Raw genomic sequence first — 21,585 nt, 5'->3', positions numbered from 1 at the left:
GAAAGTAACTAACTACAGTTAGTAAGAATTTTGGATTTATTAATTTTCAAAATAAACTGGCGTCTGAACTTAAATTCTAAAATTGAGGAGCTTCTTCAAATAAAATAAACTCACACAAATATCGTATTCGAGAAATTTTGAACAAGCCTCCTAAATTTCGGCTGAAAAATTTCCCCGATTTCCTGCACTTTAGACATCTGATTTTATGATTTTTCTTGCAGTCATTCCCAATTGAATGGTGCAAAGGTCACAGTGTACAATCATGAACCTAGCGGCACTTCAAGCGAAGCTTCCGGTTCCATCAGAGCTCCAAGTTTAGAGTCCTCAAATTCGGGTCCGGTAGTTGAAGAAGCGATTATTGAGAATCCCGTATCAAGAAGTCCCCAAGCACCAATCAGGAAGCATCGTTCGCAAACGGCTCCATTTCCGGCACCGGTTTCTCATCTCGATGGAAGTGGAATAGAATCAATACCAGCTAGAAGAAGTCGTTCAGCGACAGTTTTGCCGATCGTTAGAAGGGATCAAAGGTCGAATGGAAATCCACAGCCTATTCAAAAACAACCAACAAATAACTTAACGATGTCCGTAGCCTCGCAACTGGTCATGCAAAGCTTCAATGCTATGCACACATTGAATCAGGTGAATGAAAAAGAACATTATTTTTTTCCTTTCATGAATATCAATTGAGGCATAACAATAACCAATAAAAATATACGAGAATTTGGCGAGCTGAGAACTTCGGTCCAAGTTCAGAGAAGGGTGGACCGGAAAAACTCAAAATTATTAGATTCATTAGTACATAATAGCACTAAAAAGTTCTTTTTGTTACATCACGAACCAACTCAAAAAAATAAATTCTAAAATTTCTCAGCATTCGGCAAATCGATTAAAAAGTATCAAATTTTTTTAAATGCTTGTGTATGGAAAACATGTTTCAAGCATTTTTGGTTGGATAGAGTTTATGTCAGTAGATAAAACCTCAGACGTCAGAGCCATCTATAGATAGGAAAAAGTTAAGAAAAAAGTTTTTTGGTCGATATGTGGTATTTAACAATTTAAAAAATGGTTTTGTTTTTTATTTATTTATTTTTAATTTTTTGTTGAAGTCTTTAATAAACTAAGGAAACACATACATATTTTTAAGTTTCAAACAAATTTGTTTATTTAAGGGATCCTAAAACATAAGCCACTTTTACACAAGATCCATAAAAAATCCTTCATACAGAATTCGTACAAAATAGAAAATTTTTTGTTTGAAACTTAAAAATATGTATGTGTTTCTCTAATGTATTAAAGAGAGCATGAAAACGATAAGCAAATTAAAAAATTTTTTTTAACTTTATGTACAAATTAAAACAGTGCGTATTTCCTCATTTTCTTTTCAATATTATATTTTGAAGACAAATTTCTTGTTTGAAACTTAAAAATAGATACTTGTTTCCTTCGTTTATTAAAAATAGCATAAAAAAGATAAGAAAATTCAATCATTTTTTTCAACTTTATGTAGGTACAAATTAACTATTACCTTTTCGTAACCGTCAAGAATTAGGCTAACTTCATTTTATATAAAATTTAGTAAACACGTAAAAGTATTAAAATAAATAAAAATCTTTTCAAATGTTTTGTTTTTAAAGTTATAGGAGCTTGAATTACATTATAAACTGTAATACAAAATGCTGGAGTTTTGAATTTGTTGGAAATGTTTCGAAAAATATTACGATATTTATTCCTCCGGAAAACTTAGCTAAATGAAGTCAGCCTAATTCTTAACGGGAACGAAAAGATCTTCGTTGAAAATTGTTTTAATAGATCTTCTGTACAAATATCTCATGTTTCCGGATCCGTAAAAGATGGAAAAAAATTATTCGAAAACGAAAAATATGTACGCTTTTGCTAAGTTTATTATAAGGCGCAACAAAAAAATTTCTTTGCAATTTTAGGTACATATTAACAAAATTGCATTTTCCGTAATTTTTTTATTTTACAACTAAATATGCAAAACAATTTACATATAACATTAAATAACTGTTTTTTAATTTTTGAAAGTGATTCTATTAAAGGATAAGTAATTAATGGTACACGTTTCTAGGGAGGTAATGATTATATTTCATTTAAAAAGCTTTGAAAGATTATATTACAAGGTATTCTTAAAGATCTCATCACCATCGAAGATTTAAATAAATAAATAAATAATACTGAAAACACAATCAATACATTGTAGAATAGTATAATTTTTAATTAGAAAGAATTAATTTTCAATTAAATAGTTATGTTTTCAACTAAAGTGATGAATTTTCAACAAAAATAATTAATCTTCTACTAGAATAATTGAATTTGAAACCAGAAAGATGCATTTTCAACTGAGCTGATTAATCTTTAAATGGAATAGTTGAAATTTCAAATAAAAGGATGTATTTTTAACCACGATGATTCATTTTGGACCAAAAAAGATGAATTTTTAAGTAAAAAAGATGAAGTTTTAATCCAAAAATTAAATTGTTTAATTTTCAGTTAAGAAAAATTATTTTTCAACAAAATAGTGAAATTTTCAACCAAAGGGATGTATTTTAAAATAAATTAATGAATCTTCTAGTATAATGATTCAATTTTCAACTAAAAAGATGCATTTTATACTTAAATGATCGATATTTACCTGGAATAGTCCAGATTTCAACCAAACAGATCAATTTCGAACCAGGAAGAATAATTTTTTGCTAAAAAATATTTATTTTCAGCAAAATATATACATTGTCAAGGTAAAAGATTAATTTTAAACCAAAAATGGAACTGTTCAATTTTCTGTTATGGAAATCATTTTCAATCAAAGAAATAAATGTTCAAGTAAAGAAGATTTTCCGAGAAAAAATAGAATAGTTAAATTTTCAGTTGGCAAATTTAATTTTCAACCCCAAATAGATGCATATTTAACTTAAGTGGTGGAATATTAAACCCAATTAGTTCAATTAGTAGTTCAAAAAATTCATTTTCAACCAAGAAAATCGCATTTTTATCAAAGTAGTTCAATTTTCAAACAAAAAGATCAATTTTCAATAAAAAAAATGACATGTCATGCTAAAAATAAGTTGAAATAATATTATCCGTGACTTAGTATGAAATAAAAAGCATTTTTTCCTACTGTCGTTCTTTTATCAATTTTTCGAAAATGATTAAATTTGAACAAATCGCAGCTTAATTTATCGAGGAAGATATTCCCTACAATTCTACTGTTACTGATTTTAAAAACAAGCATAGATTTTTTAAATAATGTTTTCTCTACGAAATATTGTTTTAACAGTTTCAGGAAAGGAAAAATATACTTTTGAAATTGAAAACATAAGATTTATAGAGAAAGCGATCCTTGAAAAAATAAGTGATAATTTATAATTATTCAACCATTTATCCAACATTGGTAAGAAGCGATAGTGAGAGAAAAAATCTTGATTAATTTACTCGTAATTGGTGAAGTTTTTCTAATAAATTCCATTTTGTTCCGTTCATGAAACTCAATATCTCGGGAGAAAATTTATATTTTTTATTAAAGGCCATGTGATGAGTGTAACAGCTGATCAAGTCAGCCCTAAGATCAATATTTTTTGACCCATATTGAAAAATGAAAGTTTAAATAACGTGGAAATTTTTTTCGGGAAATGTTAATAAATATTAAAGGATCGTTTGTGGCCACATTAGTTTTTGCATTATTAGTGCGTAAAGTTCGTGAGCAATTTTTTTTGTTTTGTCCCACTTTGATAAATATAAACCTCATAACTAGCCCATTGACAACATTGCAAATTGCTTGCAGGCATGGACATAGGAAAGAAGGGACTTGGCATGCCATTGCGGGAGTGATGCAATGAGGGGGGAGGTCCGCCACCTTTTGATATCCCGCGACAGCATGGCGGCGCCCACATGTTTATATTTTCATGCACAGTTTGTCGGCAAAAATGCTCGTGCGCATAATCAAATGGCACATCGTAAGATGGCGGCTCTCCCCACTCATGGAATTCTCCCCCCTACCGTGGATTCAACCCCGCTCGCCCAAGTTAGGATGGTATGCCTAGTCTTGTGTTTCCTATGTCCATGCTTGCAGGGTTTAACGACAGCACGGTCGGCATTTCTCCAAAATAGAAATTAAAGAAAAAACTTTTTTCACTATTCTAATTATTCAAAACCAGAGACAAATTCTTGCATGCCTTATATTTATCGTGCCAAATTTTTAACACGATATCTCATTCCGTGTGGACGTAAGTTGGGAAAGAAAACTTCCACTGGTATTTTCTTCAAAAAATTTTTTTCTCAAAATTTCCACCGGAACAAAGCAGAAACATGGACTTTATTACCTCCTCTTTCATTTCCCAAACTTTCAGAGGGATACCTCATTTCGTTTAGACGTAAGTTGGGAAAGAAATATCGAAAACTAGGTTTGGTCACGTGACCCTCTCGTCACATGGCCTTAAACTGAAAATTGAACTTTTTATCGTGATCCGGAACCGAGCCTGTTCCAATTTCACGTTTCTATCACGCTGAGAATGTAAACTTCCTTATTCTATTTCTGGATAATTTTTATTAAAAATACTTTTTTGCCCTCATTTCAGAAAGATTTGAGCTTAGGAGTAAACTTTTGTTTTATCTTTAAATATTGATTTAATTCTCAAAAATTTCGAATTTGGTTGGTTATATACTTCTGTACTGCAGTCCTTCACTTGATCATTATTGATAAAAATTGTAAACCAAAATGAAAATTCAGCAATAAGTAAATAATAGAAATTTTTTTAATCTTCTGAACGAGAATAATACAATATTCCATAATTTGAATCTAGAAGCCTTTAATATTAGTGTAATTTAATACTTTGAAAGCATTTAAATAGAATGTACTCCAGGATGCAAGACTCTTATGGTTTTGTTACGAAGGAGTGTGGGGGATAACCAACAACGTTACCTATTAAAACATTTAATATTATTTAAAATAATTTAAATTTTAATTTCATTTTCAAAAAAGTAGCTGAATTATTATTAATAATTATAACCCAACAAATAAAAAAGGAACTAATTTGTCTGAAATTATTTTAATTTTTGAACATCTGACTGTTAAGTAAAAGCAATGGGGGGAGGGGAGTTCAGCTAATTGTTACAGTCTCGTTACAAAGGGGGTGAGGGTGTCTAAAAATCTCGAATTTCGCGTTACGTAATATATCGTGGCTCCTTAAGACCCTTGAAAACGTTTCATTTTTCGTCCAGTGTATTAGGAAATCCAAACGCCTGACTGTAGAATTACACTTTAATGAAAATGCTAAAAAGAGATCCAATTTAACATTTCTATCCTGTTAAAGTAATAGCGTTTTTTACTTGGCTGCATCTGTTGCAACGAGCGTAAGTTTGAGTCAGACGCGTTGCATCAAATTACGCTCCATGAACACCAGAGAAAGAAAATGAAAAATTTTATTAGAAGTGCTGCACTCCACGTAGTCGAAGTGTTTGTTTAATGGCGAGTGCTGTGAAATAAAAATCCCACTAGAAAATTACATTCACAGGGTGATAATTAACACAATATATAGGAAGAATCTATATCGCTTTTTTGTAGAAAATTACCAATTAGTACAGAATATATAATAATCATTTTTTAATTCAATTATTATTTAATCTCAACTGTTTTTATAAGAATCTGGCTGAGAAATTAAAATTAAAAATCGTGAAATATTTATATTGAAATGAAACTCTTTTATAGCACCGATTTTGGGGCTGACGGTTTGTTGGAACTAACTCATTATAGCCCACTCCGCTTTTATTTGTTCACGCTTGAGTGCTCGTCTGGGTGACAACTACAGACCCCGCGCACCCTACGCAGCTCCAGTTGCACCTACCTGCGGTGCGGCGCCAATTCTCAGAAGGGCCATAGAAGGGGGGCTATTGAAGAGTTTCACTGTATTTGTGAACTGCTTCAAATAATGACAAATGATAACTTTTTGAAGCTCTTCGCTTGGGGGATTGCTAGAGAAATTGATCAGCGACCTGGGTCGGAGCAGTATTGCGGAACCTACGTATTATTTAAATGACAACACGGGAAATCAAGATTAATCTACAAAATTTTTCGAAATTTAAATTTTTGTAGAGACTATTATAGAATTAATTTAGAAAAAGTTTAAGATCCAGTATTGATATTTTTTTATTATTATCAAATGATAATAGAAAAGATTTCCCTTAAGTTTAAATCAGAAACGTCAAATAAAAAGAAATACGTGCAAATCTAGATTGAAGATCCTTGGCTTTATTTAATTCGTATGTCAAGCTGTTCCTAAAAAATGTCCTTGGGGGTTAGGGAGTGTCCATTAATTAGGAAAAGCTTTTTTGTGTAAGGGGGGTCTGGGAAATATTACGAATCTTTACTTGGGAAGGTGAATCCAAAGGATTTCATACGAAATTTTCCACTTTTTAATTATTAAAAAAAATCTAATTGAAACGCCTTTAGGGTGGTCCAAAGATTTGACTTTCGATTTTTGGTTATCGATCCCCCTAATTATTTCGTTTTCCAAAATAATAATATTCCTATTTTTTTTTAAATTTCAACATTAAACATGCCCCTGGGATTTTTAAATTAACATCGGATTTTCAATGGAAAAAACTCGGTTTTCGAAAAAAATAAAAAAGTAGTTGTTATGAACTTTTTGTTAATTCAAGTTTAGTCTCTTTTTAAGGAATGTTCAAGGAATAATTTTGACCTGAAAATTGTGAAATTTGAGTCCCGTAATACTTCTATTCTGCCCGAAAAATGCCCCAAAAATGAAGAATAGTAGTTTTATATCAAATTCATGCAAAGGCGGTATTTTTTTAAATCTTTCAACAGTACTTATTTTTATTTGATGTATGGTAAGTTTCCAATTACTTTTTTTTACTAATTTTAAATTGTTTAAATAATTAATAATTTGTAAAGATTTTTCGAAATAAATAACATAATTGCTGATTGTAAAATATAATAATAAAAAAGTTTTATTTTTCAATTATTTAAACAATTTCTGTTTGTATCATTTTTTTCCACCAAATCATGAAAAGTTAGTATTAACTGGAATTAGGAACACAATTTATGGATGTTAAAAGTAATATTTTTTGTTTAGGATACTTGTCAATTATTTAACGAATTTTTATTTGTTTAAACCATTTTGTTCCTCTATAAAACATAAAAATGTATTATTTTCTGCAATTAATTAGGCCGTTAATGAAGTTTAAGAGTGATATTTTTGGTAAAATGCATTTTTTAAATACTTAAATAATTAAAATCACTTGCCGATAGAAAAGATTGAGAGAATTCTAGTATTTTAAATCTCTTACACTATGTAGCTTATTAATCAGTTTTTTTTTATCTCGACGAAATTGATCTGAAAAAAAACGATTCATAACGTAACTTACAAAAAATTATTTAAAAATATGATTACTGTTTAAAAATTAGGGTATTAGTTCTGAAATAAGGAAATACTTAATAATAAATTACAAATATCGTTAAAATAAATGTATTACTCGCAACCTTGTAAACTTGTTATTGACTGAATAAGAAATAACTGATATTGAAAAAATGAAGAAAAAATGCCACCTTTGTAATGAGTTTAACATAAAACTGCTATTTTATATTTTTGGGGCATTTCCTGGGCACAATGTACGGGCTTTAATAGCGTCAAAATAAAAAGTTATTGAGTAGATATTATTCCGTGACCATTTTTCAAGAAGTGAATAAACTTCAATTTACAAAAAGTTATTAACAAGTACTCTTTTTTCCATTTTTTTTAATCCGACCTTTTCTCATTTAAAATCCGATATTACTTTCAAAAACTCAGGAGCGCGGGCTAATGTTGACGACTGGAAAAAATATGGAATATCTTTTTTCTGAAAACGAACGAATGGGAGGGGGAGAGAGGTATCAGTCACCAAAAATTGAAAATACATGGATATCGTACGTATGTATGTATGCATGTATGTATGTATGTATGTATGTCTGTATTTAATCTCTCCCTTTTACGGGTTTGAAGGCCTCCGCTCCCGGTACATATATTTGCAATTCCATCCTTAGTCTAACTTAACTACTACTTATATTCTACTCTTTCGCTTTACGCAGGATAAACAATAGTAATAGTAGTGATATTAATTCCTAAAATAAGCGAGCTTCCAGGGCTTCCGTTTCCCCTTACCATAAAAAAATGCATTTTCCACGATATTGAAAACAATTTTTGTTTTTTCTGTCCCTTTTCAGGATCACCCGTTTGGCTCTGCCCTACTCCCTTGCTTTCCCTTACATCTTCCAATTTCTTCATCCATATCACTCCCTGTCCACTACCATCCAAGATCCATCTTACACATTCATCCACACTCAAATGTCCCCCTTCCTCTCCTGTGCATCTCTCTAGTACATGTGCCCATGATTCCATTTCGTATCCACATACTCTGTATAAATTCTCCTCTTCATCCATCCAATATCTGCATGCTCTCACTCCTTCTCCCATTTTGAACCGTACAACCCTACTCCACTTTTCTTCCTTTTTTATTGTTTGCAGATATTCTGGTTCCGTCAACCCTTTGACCATCATATACCATCTATTGTACCTCGAATCTATAATCTTTGTCCATCTTTCTTCTCCTTGTTAAACCAATAGCTCTAACTCTATGTCCTGCCACTCCATAACCCCTTCTCGAATATTACACACACTTCTCATTTTTCTCCTTTCTTCCTCCCATTTTGAATTTCCCACATTACCTCTCGCTTCATTGTTCCGAATTTCGCCGAAATATGCTTGTGCAATTCTACTTCTCTCTCCCCTTTTTGTTTCTCTTCAAACCACCAGGCTCTCTTAATTTGTCTACTAACCATATTTTCTCTTCCTAAGTCTTCTTTTAACATATATCCTGGGCAACTCCAGCTAAACCCCATTACCCACCTCAGAAATTGCTCATGCATGCTCTCTACTTTTCTATGTTCCTTCCATCCCCAGATCTCCACACCATAACACAACACCGCCCACACCAACGCATCAAAAAACCAGACCCTCATTCTCCAATCATTCTTGAACCTTCTCTTTCCTATACCCATACTTAGCCCATTACCTTACTCGCACATTCAATTCTTTTCCTCACCTGCAGCTCGTTTCCCCCTTCTGCCTCAAACCAAAAACCTAGGTAACAGAACTCTTCCACAATTTCCACTTCTTGTCCGTTCATCTTCCAAACGTAATTTATTTTGCTCTTTCTATTTCTGAAACACATCACCTTTGTCTTATCTACGTTCACTATCAGCTCTTTTGTTCCCACATACTCTTCGAAGATTCTCATCATTAGGTTTATCCCCTTCTCATCATCTGCTAATAGAACTACATCGTCCGCGTATGCTAGAGAGTATAGTTTGCTATTACCCAAAACCGTTCCTCCTTTCCCTTTTTCGTTTAGCTTCTCCTGTAAGTCTGCCAATAGGATACTAAATAGTAACGGACTCAACGGGCACCCTTACCTTAGACCTCGGCCTGTCCAGAAAACCTGCCCTTTTTTCTTTCCTATTTTCACCCTAATACTGGTTTCAGTAAAGATTTCCTTTATCCTCCCCGCCATCTTTTCCTCTACACCCCTCTCTTTCATTGCCTGCCATAGCACTTTTCTACTCACTGAGTCAAACGCTGCTTTGAAATCTACGAACAAAGCGACTAGTTCCCCTTTCTTTCTCCCCAAATTTCTGTTAACTAAATAGTTAAGTACGTAGATGTTGTCTATAGTTCCCATTCCTTTTCTAAAACCCGTCTGATTATGTGGGATACTTTCTTTTTGTTCTACCTGACTCTCCAACCTTTTTCTTAAGATTTATGTTTATATTTTATAGCCGACTGACATGAGAGTGATTCCTCTGTATTCCTCTACCTTCTTTCCATCCCCTTTCTTGACAAGCGGTACCACCAGTCCCGTCGTCCACTCTTCCGGCCAACCTTCCCCTTTCCATAACTTGTTGCAGATTTTCCAACTCCCATCCCTAATCCCTTCTCCTCCAAACTTCATCGCTTCGTTTTCCATCCCATCTTCTCCCGTCCGCTTGTTTCTTTTTAACCTATTTATTGCCTCATCCACTTCTTCTCTTGTTATCTCGTTCCCTTCTTCCATTTCTCCTTGAACTATCCTACACTTTTCCCCTTTGATCTTATTTTTCTCTCCCCCTAATAGACCCTTGAAATAATCCGTCCATTCCTCCATTTCTATTTCTTCATTAACGCACTTCCTTTCCCCTTTATCCCTATTTATCACATTCCACACCCTACCTTCTTTCATCGCTTTTTCTACTTCTGCTTTATATTCTTCCTTTCCCCTTTGTCTTTTTATTTCCAGCATCTTCTCGTGTTCTTTTTTCCTCCTGTTATACTCCTCCTTCTCCATTTCCCCTCTTCTCCATTTGCTCACACACTCTTTTATTCTCTCTTTACTCTCCCAGCATTCCTCGTCCCACCAGCCTCTCTTTCCCCCTACTCTTTCTTCATTAGTACCCAGCTCATCCGTTACCTTTTCAATGGGCCCTTCAACCTTTCAATTAACGAGTCTATTTCCTCCTCTTTTTTATACCTAACCTTCTCCTTTTCCATCTTTTATTTAAACTCTTTTAATTTATCTACCCCCCAGATTCCCATTTTCGTGTTTCTTTCGCTCCCTTTTTCCTTTCTCTCTCTGCCGCCCTTACTGACGCCTCTTAGTGTAACTATGAACGGAAAGTGCTCGGACCCTATCTCACTCCCTACCTTCATACTTCCTATCATATGCTGCATTCTTTCTTCAGCCAAGATGTAGTCTATTACTGTTGCTCCCTTTCCTATGAATGTGATCTCCCCTTCACCATCTCCTTTCATATTGCTATTGCATATAAACCATCCTGTTTCTCCTATCATGTCCAGTAACTTCCTCCCCTCCCTGTCCGTCTCTCTAGGTTTGGAGTTCCTTATAAATGTCTCCTTTTCTTCATCCCATAACACTCCCCCTTGTCCGCCAGTCCATGCATTTAAGTTCCCTCCTATTAAAACCAATTCTTCCTTCTTTTCCTCCATCCACCTCCTTATTACTCTCCAGCCTTCCTCTTCCCCTCTTCTTCTGTATACACACACCACTGCTATTTCTACTTTCCCAATTATAATTTTTCTTATCATTGTTCCATCCTTTTCCTCCATGTGCCCATCTTTTCTCCCTTTTACTGCTAATTCTTTTTCCACCCCTGACACGATGCCGCCCATCCCTCTCCCTTTAACGTGTTTTTTTCTTGCTTCTCGCATTGTCCACACATAACCTTTCAGTAACATCTTTTTTATTCCCTTCCAATCTTTCTCACCTGCCCAAGTTTCACTCATCATAATCACATCCCACTTTTCTAACTCCTCCCAAAATCCTTTATTCTTGTACTTCAAACTTGACACATTCCAGAAAGCTATTTTCACGTTTCTCTCTTCCCTTCCCTCTTCTTTCCTCTTCACTTTGTTTCCCCTTTGCCGTTTGGAAACCCCTCTGATTTATTTCTAGATTCTTTTTCGTCTCCCTTCCCCCTACCTTTCGCAAGATTTTTTTCTTTTTTCCTTAATTCTTCTAATTCCTTATCCCAGTACCATTCCTCCCCATTTATCCAGAAGCTGTCTCTCCCTATCCACACCATATGGCCCCTTTTCCTCCCTACCCAAGCCCTCTTCTCTATTTGCCATCTCCTTTTCCTCTCTCTCCATGTCAGATCTTCTTCAATTCTTTCCCTTCTTCCTCTCAATAATTTTTTTCCCTCCATAATTTTCTTTTTCTCCTCCTCACTCTCCACTTTTATTAGAAACACCATGCCGCCCATCCCTCTCCCTTTAACGTGTTTTTTTCTTGCTTCTCGCATTGTCCACACATAACCTTTCAGTGACATCTTTTTTATTCCCTTCCGATCTTTCTCACCTGCCCAAGTTTCACTCATCATAATCACATCCCACTTTTCTAACTCCTCCCAAAATCCTTTATTCTTGTACTTCAAACTTGACACATTCCAGAAAGCTATTTTCACGTTTCTCTCTTCCCTTCCCTCTTCTTTCCTCTTCACTTTGTTTCCCCTTTGCCGTTTGGAAACCCCTCTGATTTATTTCTAGATTTTTTTTCGTCTCCCTTCCCCCTACCTTTCGCAAGATTTTTTTCTTTTTTCCTTAATTCTTCTAATTCCTTATCCCAGCACCATTCCTCCCCATTTATCCATAAGCTGTCTCTCCCTATCCACACCATATGGCCCCTTTTCCTCTCTACCCAAGCCCTCTGCTCTATTTGCCATCTCCTTTTCCTCTCTCTCCATGTCAGATCTTCTTCAATTCTTTCCCTTCTTCCTCTCAATAATTTTTTTCCCTCCATAATTTTATTTTTCTCCTCCTCACTCTCCACTTTTACTAGAAACATTCCTTCTTTTCCTTTCTTTGTCCCTCCTATTCTCTTCACTCCTTCCATCCTTACCTGCACTCTAATATCTCGCAAAAGATTTGTTATTTCCACTTCTCCTGTTTCACTCTCCGCTTTTAATCCCTTAACAACTATGTTAATTTTCCTCTTTGCCCTTTCTTCTTCTTATAATCTTCTTTCGATCCCACTGAGTCTTTTCTTCAAACTTTCATTCTCACTTGGGACGTTCTTTTCATTCCCTTTAACTATTTCCTCATTTCCTGTCTTTTCCCTCATATGCTCATTCCTAATTTCTATACTGGATACCCGTTCTTCCAACTGATTTATTTCTCTAGATCTCTGTTCGTCAACCTCTCTCTGTCTATTCTCAATGCTCTCTAGTTTACCCCAAACCTTGTCTTTCTCCGCCTTCCAGTGTTTATCCCATTCTTCCCATTTTTCTCTGACCTTTTTCAATTCCCCTCTTACATCGTTTCCCTGCCTATTCATATCCTTATTCATGTCGTCCAAACTGTTTCTTGTTTCCTCTCTAAACACTTTAAGAGAGCTTCCAATTTTTCAAACATCCCCCCATCCCCCTAATCTCCCTCTGCTGTTTTCCTTTTAATTCTAACTCTCTTGTTATGCTGGTCCCTTTCTACCTCAGCTTCCCCAGCTACTCTTTTCCTTTTTTCCTCCCCTTCACTGCTAGTCGCGTTTGCCTTTTTTTGCCATTCGTACAGACTTCTGTTCGAACCCGCGTTGCCTAGCTTGTTAAGGCGCTGTAAATTTGAGGGCCTTCCACGTTGCTTGGTCGTACCTGAGTCCGCTGCCCTCCCCACCCGGGTCGACTTCTCGGTACTTTCATCACCGCTGCTGTCACTGCGATCAACATCACCCATCCCCCCAGTTCCGATGCTTTCAGCAACGTCAGCTGTTGCAGCCATTACGGTTTTCTGCTCTGTGCGATCGTCCAGTAACTGTTGCCCTCTGGCGCCAGTTTGTGGATTTCGTGTCGTCGGCATCCTACCTTACCCAAACTCCGTGACGTTTCCCGCCTTTAACACCTACCTCTTGCCCCCCTAGCCAAGTAACTATTTTTTCACTCCTAACCTCAAAAACTTCGCATACTCCAAATTTTCACTTCAAACCACTCACTTTCACCCTTCACACCTTTGCCTTCACTCACCCTTCTTCCTTTACACTCGATCTCCGCACTTTCTGCCTTTTCTGCATCCACTCATCCTGGACAATTTTCTCCCTGCAAATCTTTTAAAAGCCATGAAAATTCCTTCAAATCCCTTCAATCCTTTATAACATTCGGACATCCTTAAAAATTCCGTTATATGATGTGAAATTTTAGAAAATTCTCTAAAATCCGTGGATATAGTTTCAAATATTTTGAAATCTATTTGAATCCCTTTAAATTCCCTAAAATGCTTTGTAATCTGCAGAAATGGTTCTTAATCCCTCAAAATCTGTTAAAACCTCTAGAGAAATTAAGGTTCTCTTTCAAATTGTACTAAGGTAATTTTTTCAAACCCATAAAGTCTTTTAAAATCGCATAAGATCTAAGAAACCTCTCGCATGGCTTTGGTTTTGTTGAAAATAACCGAAAACTTTGCAATTCATTAAAATTTGGTCAAACTACTTAAAATCTCATAAAATCCCTAAAAAGCATACGAATCCTTACAATTGAATGTTCCCTTATAAAAGTTTTAATTTTATTAAACGATTCGTTTCAAAAAGAATTGAACTCTACCCTGAAAATTAAAAATACCAACTGTTGATTTTGTACTAAATTATATTTTTAAAATTATTTTAATTTATCTAATTTATATTTTATTTTTCAGACTCCGAAACCCATGAAACCCAACTATCGTGAGAAAAGTTCTACTCGCGAAAAACCTCCTTTAACTTATGGCAAAGACGCTTATGAACATTATGGAATTGCCCAAGGTGCTATTGCTAAGTCAGAAATAAAAAGAGCAGGAGGATCGAATAGCGGAAGTGGAAGCAGATCAGTCAGTAATTGAAATACTGAGTGGAATATTTATTTCTTCAACACTTTTCCAAATTAAGATTAAACAAACATGCTGTATGTGTTTCTTTTTAATATTTCTTCGTTTTAGTGTGAAATATTATATAAATACTGAACTTTCTAAACGTATCGTAAATTTTATATTTCCTCTTATCAATCGTTAAAGTATATATTCGATAAGTAGAAGTGAAAGATTAAAAAAATTTTACTCAGGAAAAATTTAAGACGTTGATTTATTTACGTTTAAAAGTCGTTTCATAAACATTAAATATATGGAATTAGAAATTGATATATTTTTAAATACATTTAGAATCTAGATAGGGAAATTAAAATTTAGAGTATAGAAAATTATTAGTATAAGAAATACAATTTTCACTTTTTTCAAAAGCTTATTTATTTTTTATTTATAATATTGTGAGGAAAATGTACTTGATTTGAAATAATAGATGTCAATATGGATAAACCAGTCATTTTTTATATAAAAATAAATAACGAAAATGTAATTAATTAAATTTTGACAAATGTGAAATAAATGAAAACTTTCAATAAAATTTATAAACGACGTTGCTATGCAAGAATGTCTTTAATTTCAATAAAAAATATACGTTTTACGGCTTTTAAATTGCATGATCCACCTGTTGATGATCCAAGAATTAAAATAACATTTTGACTTGAATTTTGTTTATAGAAAGATTTTTGGTTTTAAGTATAAAAATTCTGCTGACCAAAGGAAAATCCTAGTTAGTGACCATAATTTCACTTTAATCCAATACTTGTTTTTTAAATATTAAAAATGTAGTAAATCTGCTTTATATTGTCGTAGATCATAAGTTCATAAACTTTGGTATCAAATGAGTCGACGCAGAAAGTAATTCATGAATTCTGCAACAGAATATATTCAGAACTATTTAAGATAGTTTTTGATATTCTTATGCGAATTTTGAAAATCACATTCTGCATTTTCTTCTAGAATTAATTTTTTATTTTAACAAATATAAGTGTGGTTAAAAGTGAGAAGTTTAAGAAGTTTCATAAGAATCTTGAGTTGAAATGCTTCAGGAAATTTATTTCTCTGTATTCAATTAATTTGAATTAAAAATGGTACACTTTCAGCTCTATAATTAGAGTAAGATAAAACCTAAAATTAATCATGTCCAAGTTAATCAAACTCTTACATTTTTTGGTTGAATCAAGGAAATTTTTGATAATTCAAAAAAATATTAGATTGATTCAAATTTTTGTTGTTGAATCAAACAAATTCTGCATCTACCAAAATTGTGGTTAAAGCGACCAACAAATTTAGTAGAGTGAACGAAATAAGTTGTAGACCATATAAAAGCGATATTCTATGGTTGAACCAACCAGAATTTTGTTGATTGAACCAAATGGTTCGCTTAGGGCATTCTGAAATGAAAACAACTATAGTTTCCGTATTTTATGGAACGCTCAGTTGCAGAATTAAAAAAGTTTTTTTTTTTAAACTAGGCATCCCCCATAGGGAAACAACTTTTATTCTAAAAGTCTACTGAGTTATTACGCAAAATATTGTCAAAATTTCTCTGGAAATACCAATTATCGCATTCGGTGACAAATTCGTGACGTATCTCGGGTACTTCCAATTGCCTTAATTCCCGGCCTACATTGGAAAATGATAAGTTTAATCAGTTTAATGGCCTTTTTTGATAGTGTCAAATGTGAATTACAATTGTGACTTTCATAGATTAAATTTAGTCATCTCGAATTTTAACTTTTAAAGTCATTATTTGAAACAATTCAGTTTCAAGTTATTTAGTTTTGAATATAGACAGTTTTTGCTATATATTAAAATTATAATTACTATATATTAAAAAAGGATTATTTTTCCTAATTGGATTTTTTTGAATTGAATTGCTTTTAAACTTGAATATTTAAGATAGATTCCTCTTTGCATATACTAAATTAGTTTTATAACAGCACAAAATATTAACATTATTTAAAATGGCCGTGAACAAAGCTAAAGTAACAGCAGAGACTGCAAAATATGTGAAGCATTATTCTTCAATACATTTTATATTATAAAAAATATATTAGTGAAATAAAACAAAAATATTTTATTATCATAAATAAATAAGGCTTATATAAAATATTTTTTGCAGACCTTTCTCCATATTAGTACTTTATCATGACATTTTTTAATCAGAAAAAACTCAGACTAACCCTGTTCTTAGTTCCGGCTAGGGTTAATGTGTGCGCGGGTGTGTGTGTGTATGTGTGTGAAATTTGAAGTGAAAATAATAACTCTGGGGCACTTAAGTTTTGGCGAAAAATCAAATTATGAATCCATGCAAGCTTTAACTTTTCTGATTACATTTTGTTTATCAATTTCTAAATTTTCCAATTTTCATATGATTATAAGGTAATTTCAAAGGTTTAACTGACAACTAAGTTAAGTTATTAGTTTATTGAAGCAAATTTATTAAACTTTTAAAGTTTTCACTTTGCTAATACATTCTAAACTGTTGAACAATTTAAATCCAAATTAATTAATTTTAAAACATAAGCAGTATAAAATTGAAATAAAACAAAATTCACATAAATTTAGAATTTCTCTTACTTATAATTCATATAAAATTTTCATTCATTCAGAAAGAATGATTTTGGATTTAGTTATAACGTATAAAGTTAATGAAAAGTTAATACCATCACTAAAAAAGTGGTTACATATAGTATTCTCCTCAAAAAAGAAATGGCCTGGTGGTGCTTTCATAAAAAGTTTAACTTAGGGTGGAAACTTAGGGAATAAGCTAGATATGTGGTCTCTAACTTAGAAAATTGTATTCTTGAAAAGTACGTTAAAACTACCGAAAATATCTCAGAATTTATCAAACAATTTTTTATGTTCACCAAAGAAATTAAGGAAGTTATTGCAAACTTGAAAAAAAAACTTACAATTCTTTGAAAATGATCTCTTAGTATAGAAAACTCACACGAAACATAAAATACGAGTTTAATCCTCATCATCAAGATAAGACAACAATTTTCTTAAGATACCTGGGAAAATTTTTAATCATTTTTAATTTTAAAGCATGGTTTTAAAAGAATATTTAATAAGATTTCAAAAGAAACACAGGTTTTTTAAAAATAGCTACAATTAGAAAATTTAGAATCTCCAAACTGTATAACTTATAAAAGTTAGAAATTTTTAATTTCACAACTTACCGGCATTTAATTAAAAAATCTTCACTTTAAATGTGTCAGAAGCTTCCATTTTATATGCATAAATTATGAAGCGTTTTAATCAAACAAATTTAAACGTTAATTTTAAAACTTAAAAATTCAAAATAGTTCCTTTTTGAGTGTTTGAATTTGAATTTCAGTTTGTATCACTTCAAATGAACACATTTTTAGATTAAGAGTTTAAATGTTTCAATCACAATAACCGCTAAAAATGGTTGTAAAACGGGAAAACGCCGGAAAATGACCGAAATTTTTTTCCTGGAATAAAACGGCCGCATTGTTATTGCTGCAAAGATTATGGAGAATTTTTTTTATGTACAGTTTTGACTGGTCAACAATAATACGCACACCGCCTGCTCAATGCGCACATAAACTGTAGAGGGCCGTGCTACGCGACTAGGCTGAATGCACGCTGAATGCACTCTTGATTGCTCGCTTAACTCCTCGTGATTGCTCACAATCTCTCGTTGACTCCTACTGACTCGCTTACGATTTAGGAATAGTTTAAGAGATTTCGGCTGATTTCAATTGATTTTCACTTATTTTAAAAAATCGGATCTTTTTCAAAAGATCCACTCAGATACCGCTGATTTCAGATCATGTCTCAAAGAGTTATGCTTGTTACATTCGATTTCATACTGATTTCAAAAGCTAAAACCCGTTGATTCGAGAGTGAATGATCCCTCGGAAACAACTCTGTTAGTTCTCGGAACTGAGTGAGTAGTCGAGCTGGTAATCTGAGTAATCCATTGGTCAAGGTAATCCACTTGTAATCCTGGACAACCCACTTGTAATATTGAGTAATTACCTTAGCCAATGCCCACTGGATAATGCACTTGGTCTTTATTTGCAGCCTGAAGAAATCCACTTATAATATGCAGTAACCCAAGTAATACAGTTTAATTCTGACAATTCTTTTGTATTCCTAGTCAATTCATCCTGCTAATCCGAGTAATACACTTTCAATCGGTGGTAATCCACTTTTGATCGTAGGAAACCCATTTCTCATTCTAGGTTATGTACTTGCAACTGGAGTATTCCAAGGAGTCTAATTAATATCCTGGATAATCCACTTTTAATTATGTAATCCACCTATGAACCTGGATAATGCACTCGTATTCCACTTGTAATTTATGACAATAAACTTGTAATCCAATGACATTGTAGACAAACTAATTTTTCATTCTAGTAAATCAACCTATATTCTTTCGAAATATACTTGAAATCTGGGGTAATCTATTTCTCATCCTAAAATATTAACTTTAATGCATGAGTAGTTGACTTATAATCCCTTTGTAATCCTGTGTAATGTAATGGAAATCTAGAATAATATATGTAATCCAGTTTCTAACGATAGAGAAACTTCTAAGCTGTAGTGGTTCGTATCCGTCCTAACTTCCTAGAACATTCTTAATGTCGTCATAAAGACCCTCCGAGAACTTTCTAGAAGCTGTCGGTAAGGTAGAAAACTTAATCGAGCGTCCATCCTTGTATCAGTGTTGGTAAGGTAGGAAAAACGCGGGCATGAATCACTTTAGCTTAGAAGCTTGGTCCAGGAATGCCCTTGTATCAATCTCGGTAAATTAGGAATTCATGACGACGTCATCAAGAATGTTCTAAAAACTTAGCGCGGACACGTACCTGTACGCCTTTGAAGCTCTTCGATGTCGGTAAATCTACTTAATTCTATACAATTCACTTATAATCTGGAGTAATCTAAGTAATCCACTTGTAATGATAGGTAATCCGCGTGAAATCCTGGTTAATCTGTTTGTAATCTAGAGTAACATAAACAATTTAAATAATCTAATTGTTATCCTAGGTGATCAAATTATAATCCCAGATATTCTAATTATAATCTAGAGTAATCATGGTAATCTATGCACTTGTAATCTTGGGCAATCTACTTGCAATTTTAAGTAATCCAATATAATCTTCTTGTAAATCGCTTCTAAACTAGAGCAACCTTTGTAATTCACTCGTATATCGAGTGTATTAATAGGCAATCCACTTTTAATCTTCTTTAATTTGCTTGTCATCTAGAGAAAAATAAGTAATTCATTTGTAATTATCTAATCCACTTGTAATCCAAGCAACCCAAGTAACCCAGTTTAATACTAGTTAAAGTACTTGTAATCCTGGGCTACCCACTTTTAATTCAAATTGGCTGTGAAACGTTATAAAATTGACGGATTGGGCAAAAAGTGCTTATTCGAGGGATTTGGGGGTGGCTTAAAACGAATTTTTGGTCAAAAACTTAAATTTGAAAATGAAGAAGCCAGAATGGCGGCGAATATTTAGAAATGTTTAGAAAATAATAATAAAATAGTCTTTTATCATTTTTCTCAAAATAGTTTTTAAAATATTTACTATAATTTTAATTATATAAGCTATTTTATTTCTTATATACTAATTAATATAAAGTCTATTTTTGTTAATCTTGTATGTTTTAAATTAAATCACATTAAATTTCAACTTTATTAACTAATATATAATAATAATTATCATCCTAAATAACAATGATAAATAATTAGTATTGTTTTTATATTAGTAATAGTTTATATTTTCAAATTTCATGCATAGATGTTATTGGGTATAGGCGAGGGCATTGAGTATATCAGTGGGAACAATTAAATGCGCACAGGTACACTTTAAGTAAGCTTTTTTAACAAATAAAAACACGCAAACTACACTAAGAATATTGAACCTGATTTTTTTTAACTATTGCGCATATTTCGTATTTTTTAAATATTTATTAATGCAATATTACAACCGACAATATTAAAATTACGAAATTATTCAAAAATACATTACTTATTGCATTATTCCTCTTATTACTGATTTCATGTGATTTTCCAAAGTTCAATATAGCACGTGATTAATAGTAATAGATAAATATATTTGTAAAATAAATTTAGAATTACACTGAAGTATCTAGAAATTAATAAATAATTTGATTAATTTACATTCCATACTTGGTTTTTGGCAAAAATTTCGGGTCTCCTGGCCCACTGTGCGGCGTCCTCATATTCATCTGAACAACACTGTATTTCAATTATCGCGATTCTGTTTATAAAAATATATTGCATACTAAATTAGATATCAATGGTAAAACGCGCTCATATTCGTACACATTTTTTTCTGACGTGGCGTGGATATAATAAAAAATTAATATAATATGGAACTCCCGAAACCTCAGCATTATTTGTCTAAATTTTTTATAATTTTGTTTAGGATATCGCAGTAATTTTTAAAACGGGAAAGTAACATTATAATTCTTGAGAAGATATAATATTTAATTTCCCTTCATAATTAATAATCTTATACAGATTTATTAACTTGTGATAATCATTTTTATGAGGAGTGAAATAATAAGTTGGTTACTTTTGCACCAGGGGCATGCAAAAACACTTACTCGAGGGGTCTAGTGGAATGTGACTCGTGAGATGAAAGTAATTACTTTGGAACGAGGTAGATACAGAATATAACGTAATTAAGAGGCACATAAGCGCAGATCGCGAACAAGATGCAATTATAATAGCTTTTACTTAACCCCGGAGAGTGTCAAGTGCATCCTAGTTCAATTACTTAAAGTTCCAAAATTAATCAAATATATTTAATTTCAAACAATAAAGTTAAAAAGAATGAAAATTGCCATTTTTAATTTGATTGAAGCTACAATTAAAAACCGTGAAGATCACTACAATAGGAAGACTCTCATTATATAAAACGATCTCGTTAATTCAGGGCTGTAATCCCTATAAAGCCTAATTCACTTGAAAAAGTGATCTATATTTAACCGAAACAGTGACTAATATCCTAGTCAATTCAAAAGAATTCGATGACACTTATAAGGATTCCAAGTCGATTTTAAATAATTTAAGATGAATTTTCCAGAATATAAAAATAAAAAAGCACCAAAGAGGCTAATAAAATTTGAGTGA

The 21,585-nt window shown here is 32.7% G+C and overlaps 1 protein-coding gene across 2 annotated transcripts in view; it reads left to right on the top strand.

Annotated features, from left to right (window-relative positions):
* LOC117167654 (putative serine/threonine-protein kinase YPL150W) overlaps nucleotides 1–14,763 on the top strand; it is a 54,004-nt gene extending 39,241 nt beyond the window's left edge. For both annotated transcript variants that reach the window (XM_033352740.1, XM_033352739.1), the window contains exons 8-9: nucleotides 222–639; nucleotides 14,238–14,763. In XM_033352740.1, coding sequence (XP_033208631.1) covers nucleotides 222–639; nucleotides 14,238–14,420 — 601 coding nt within the window. In that variant the 3' untranslated portion in view covers nucleotides 14,421–14,763. The remainder of the gene's footprint in view (nucleotides 1–221; nucleotides 640–14,237) is intronic.
* The last annotated feature ends 6,822 nt before the right edge of the window (nucleotides 14,764–21,585 follow it).

This window comes from Belonocnema kinseyi, chromosome 2 (genome assembly GCF_010883055.1).
Source record: "Belonocnema kinseyi isolate 2016_QV_RU_SX_M_011 chromosome 2, B_treatae_v1, whole genome shotgun sequence".
Lineage (NCBI taxonomy): Eukaryota > Metazoa > Arthropoda > Insecta > Hymenoptera > Cynipidae > Belonocnema > Belonocnema kinseyi.
Note: the sequence above shows the minus strand (reverse complement) of the source record. Positions and strands in the feature narration are given on the sequence as shown.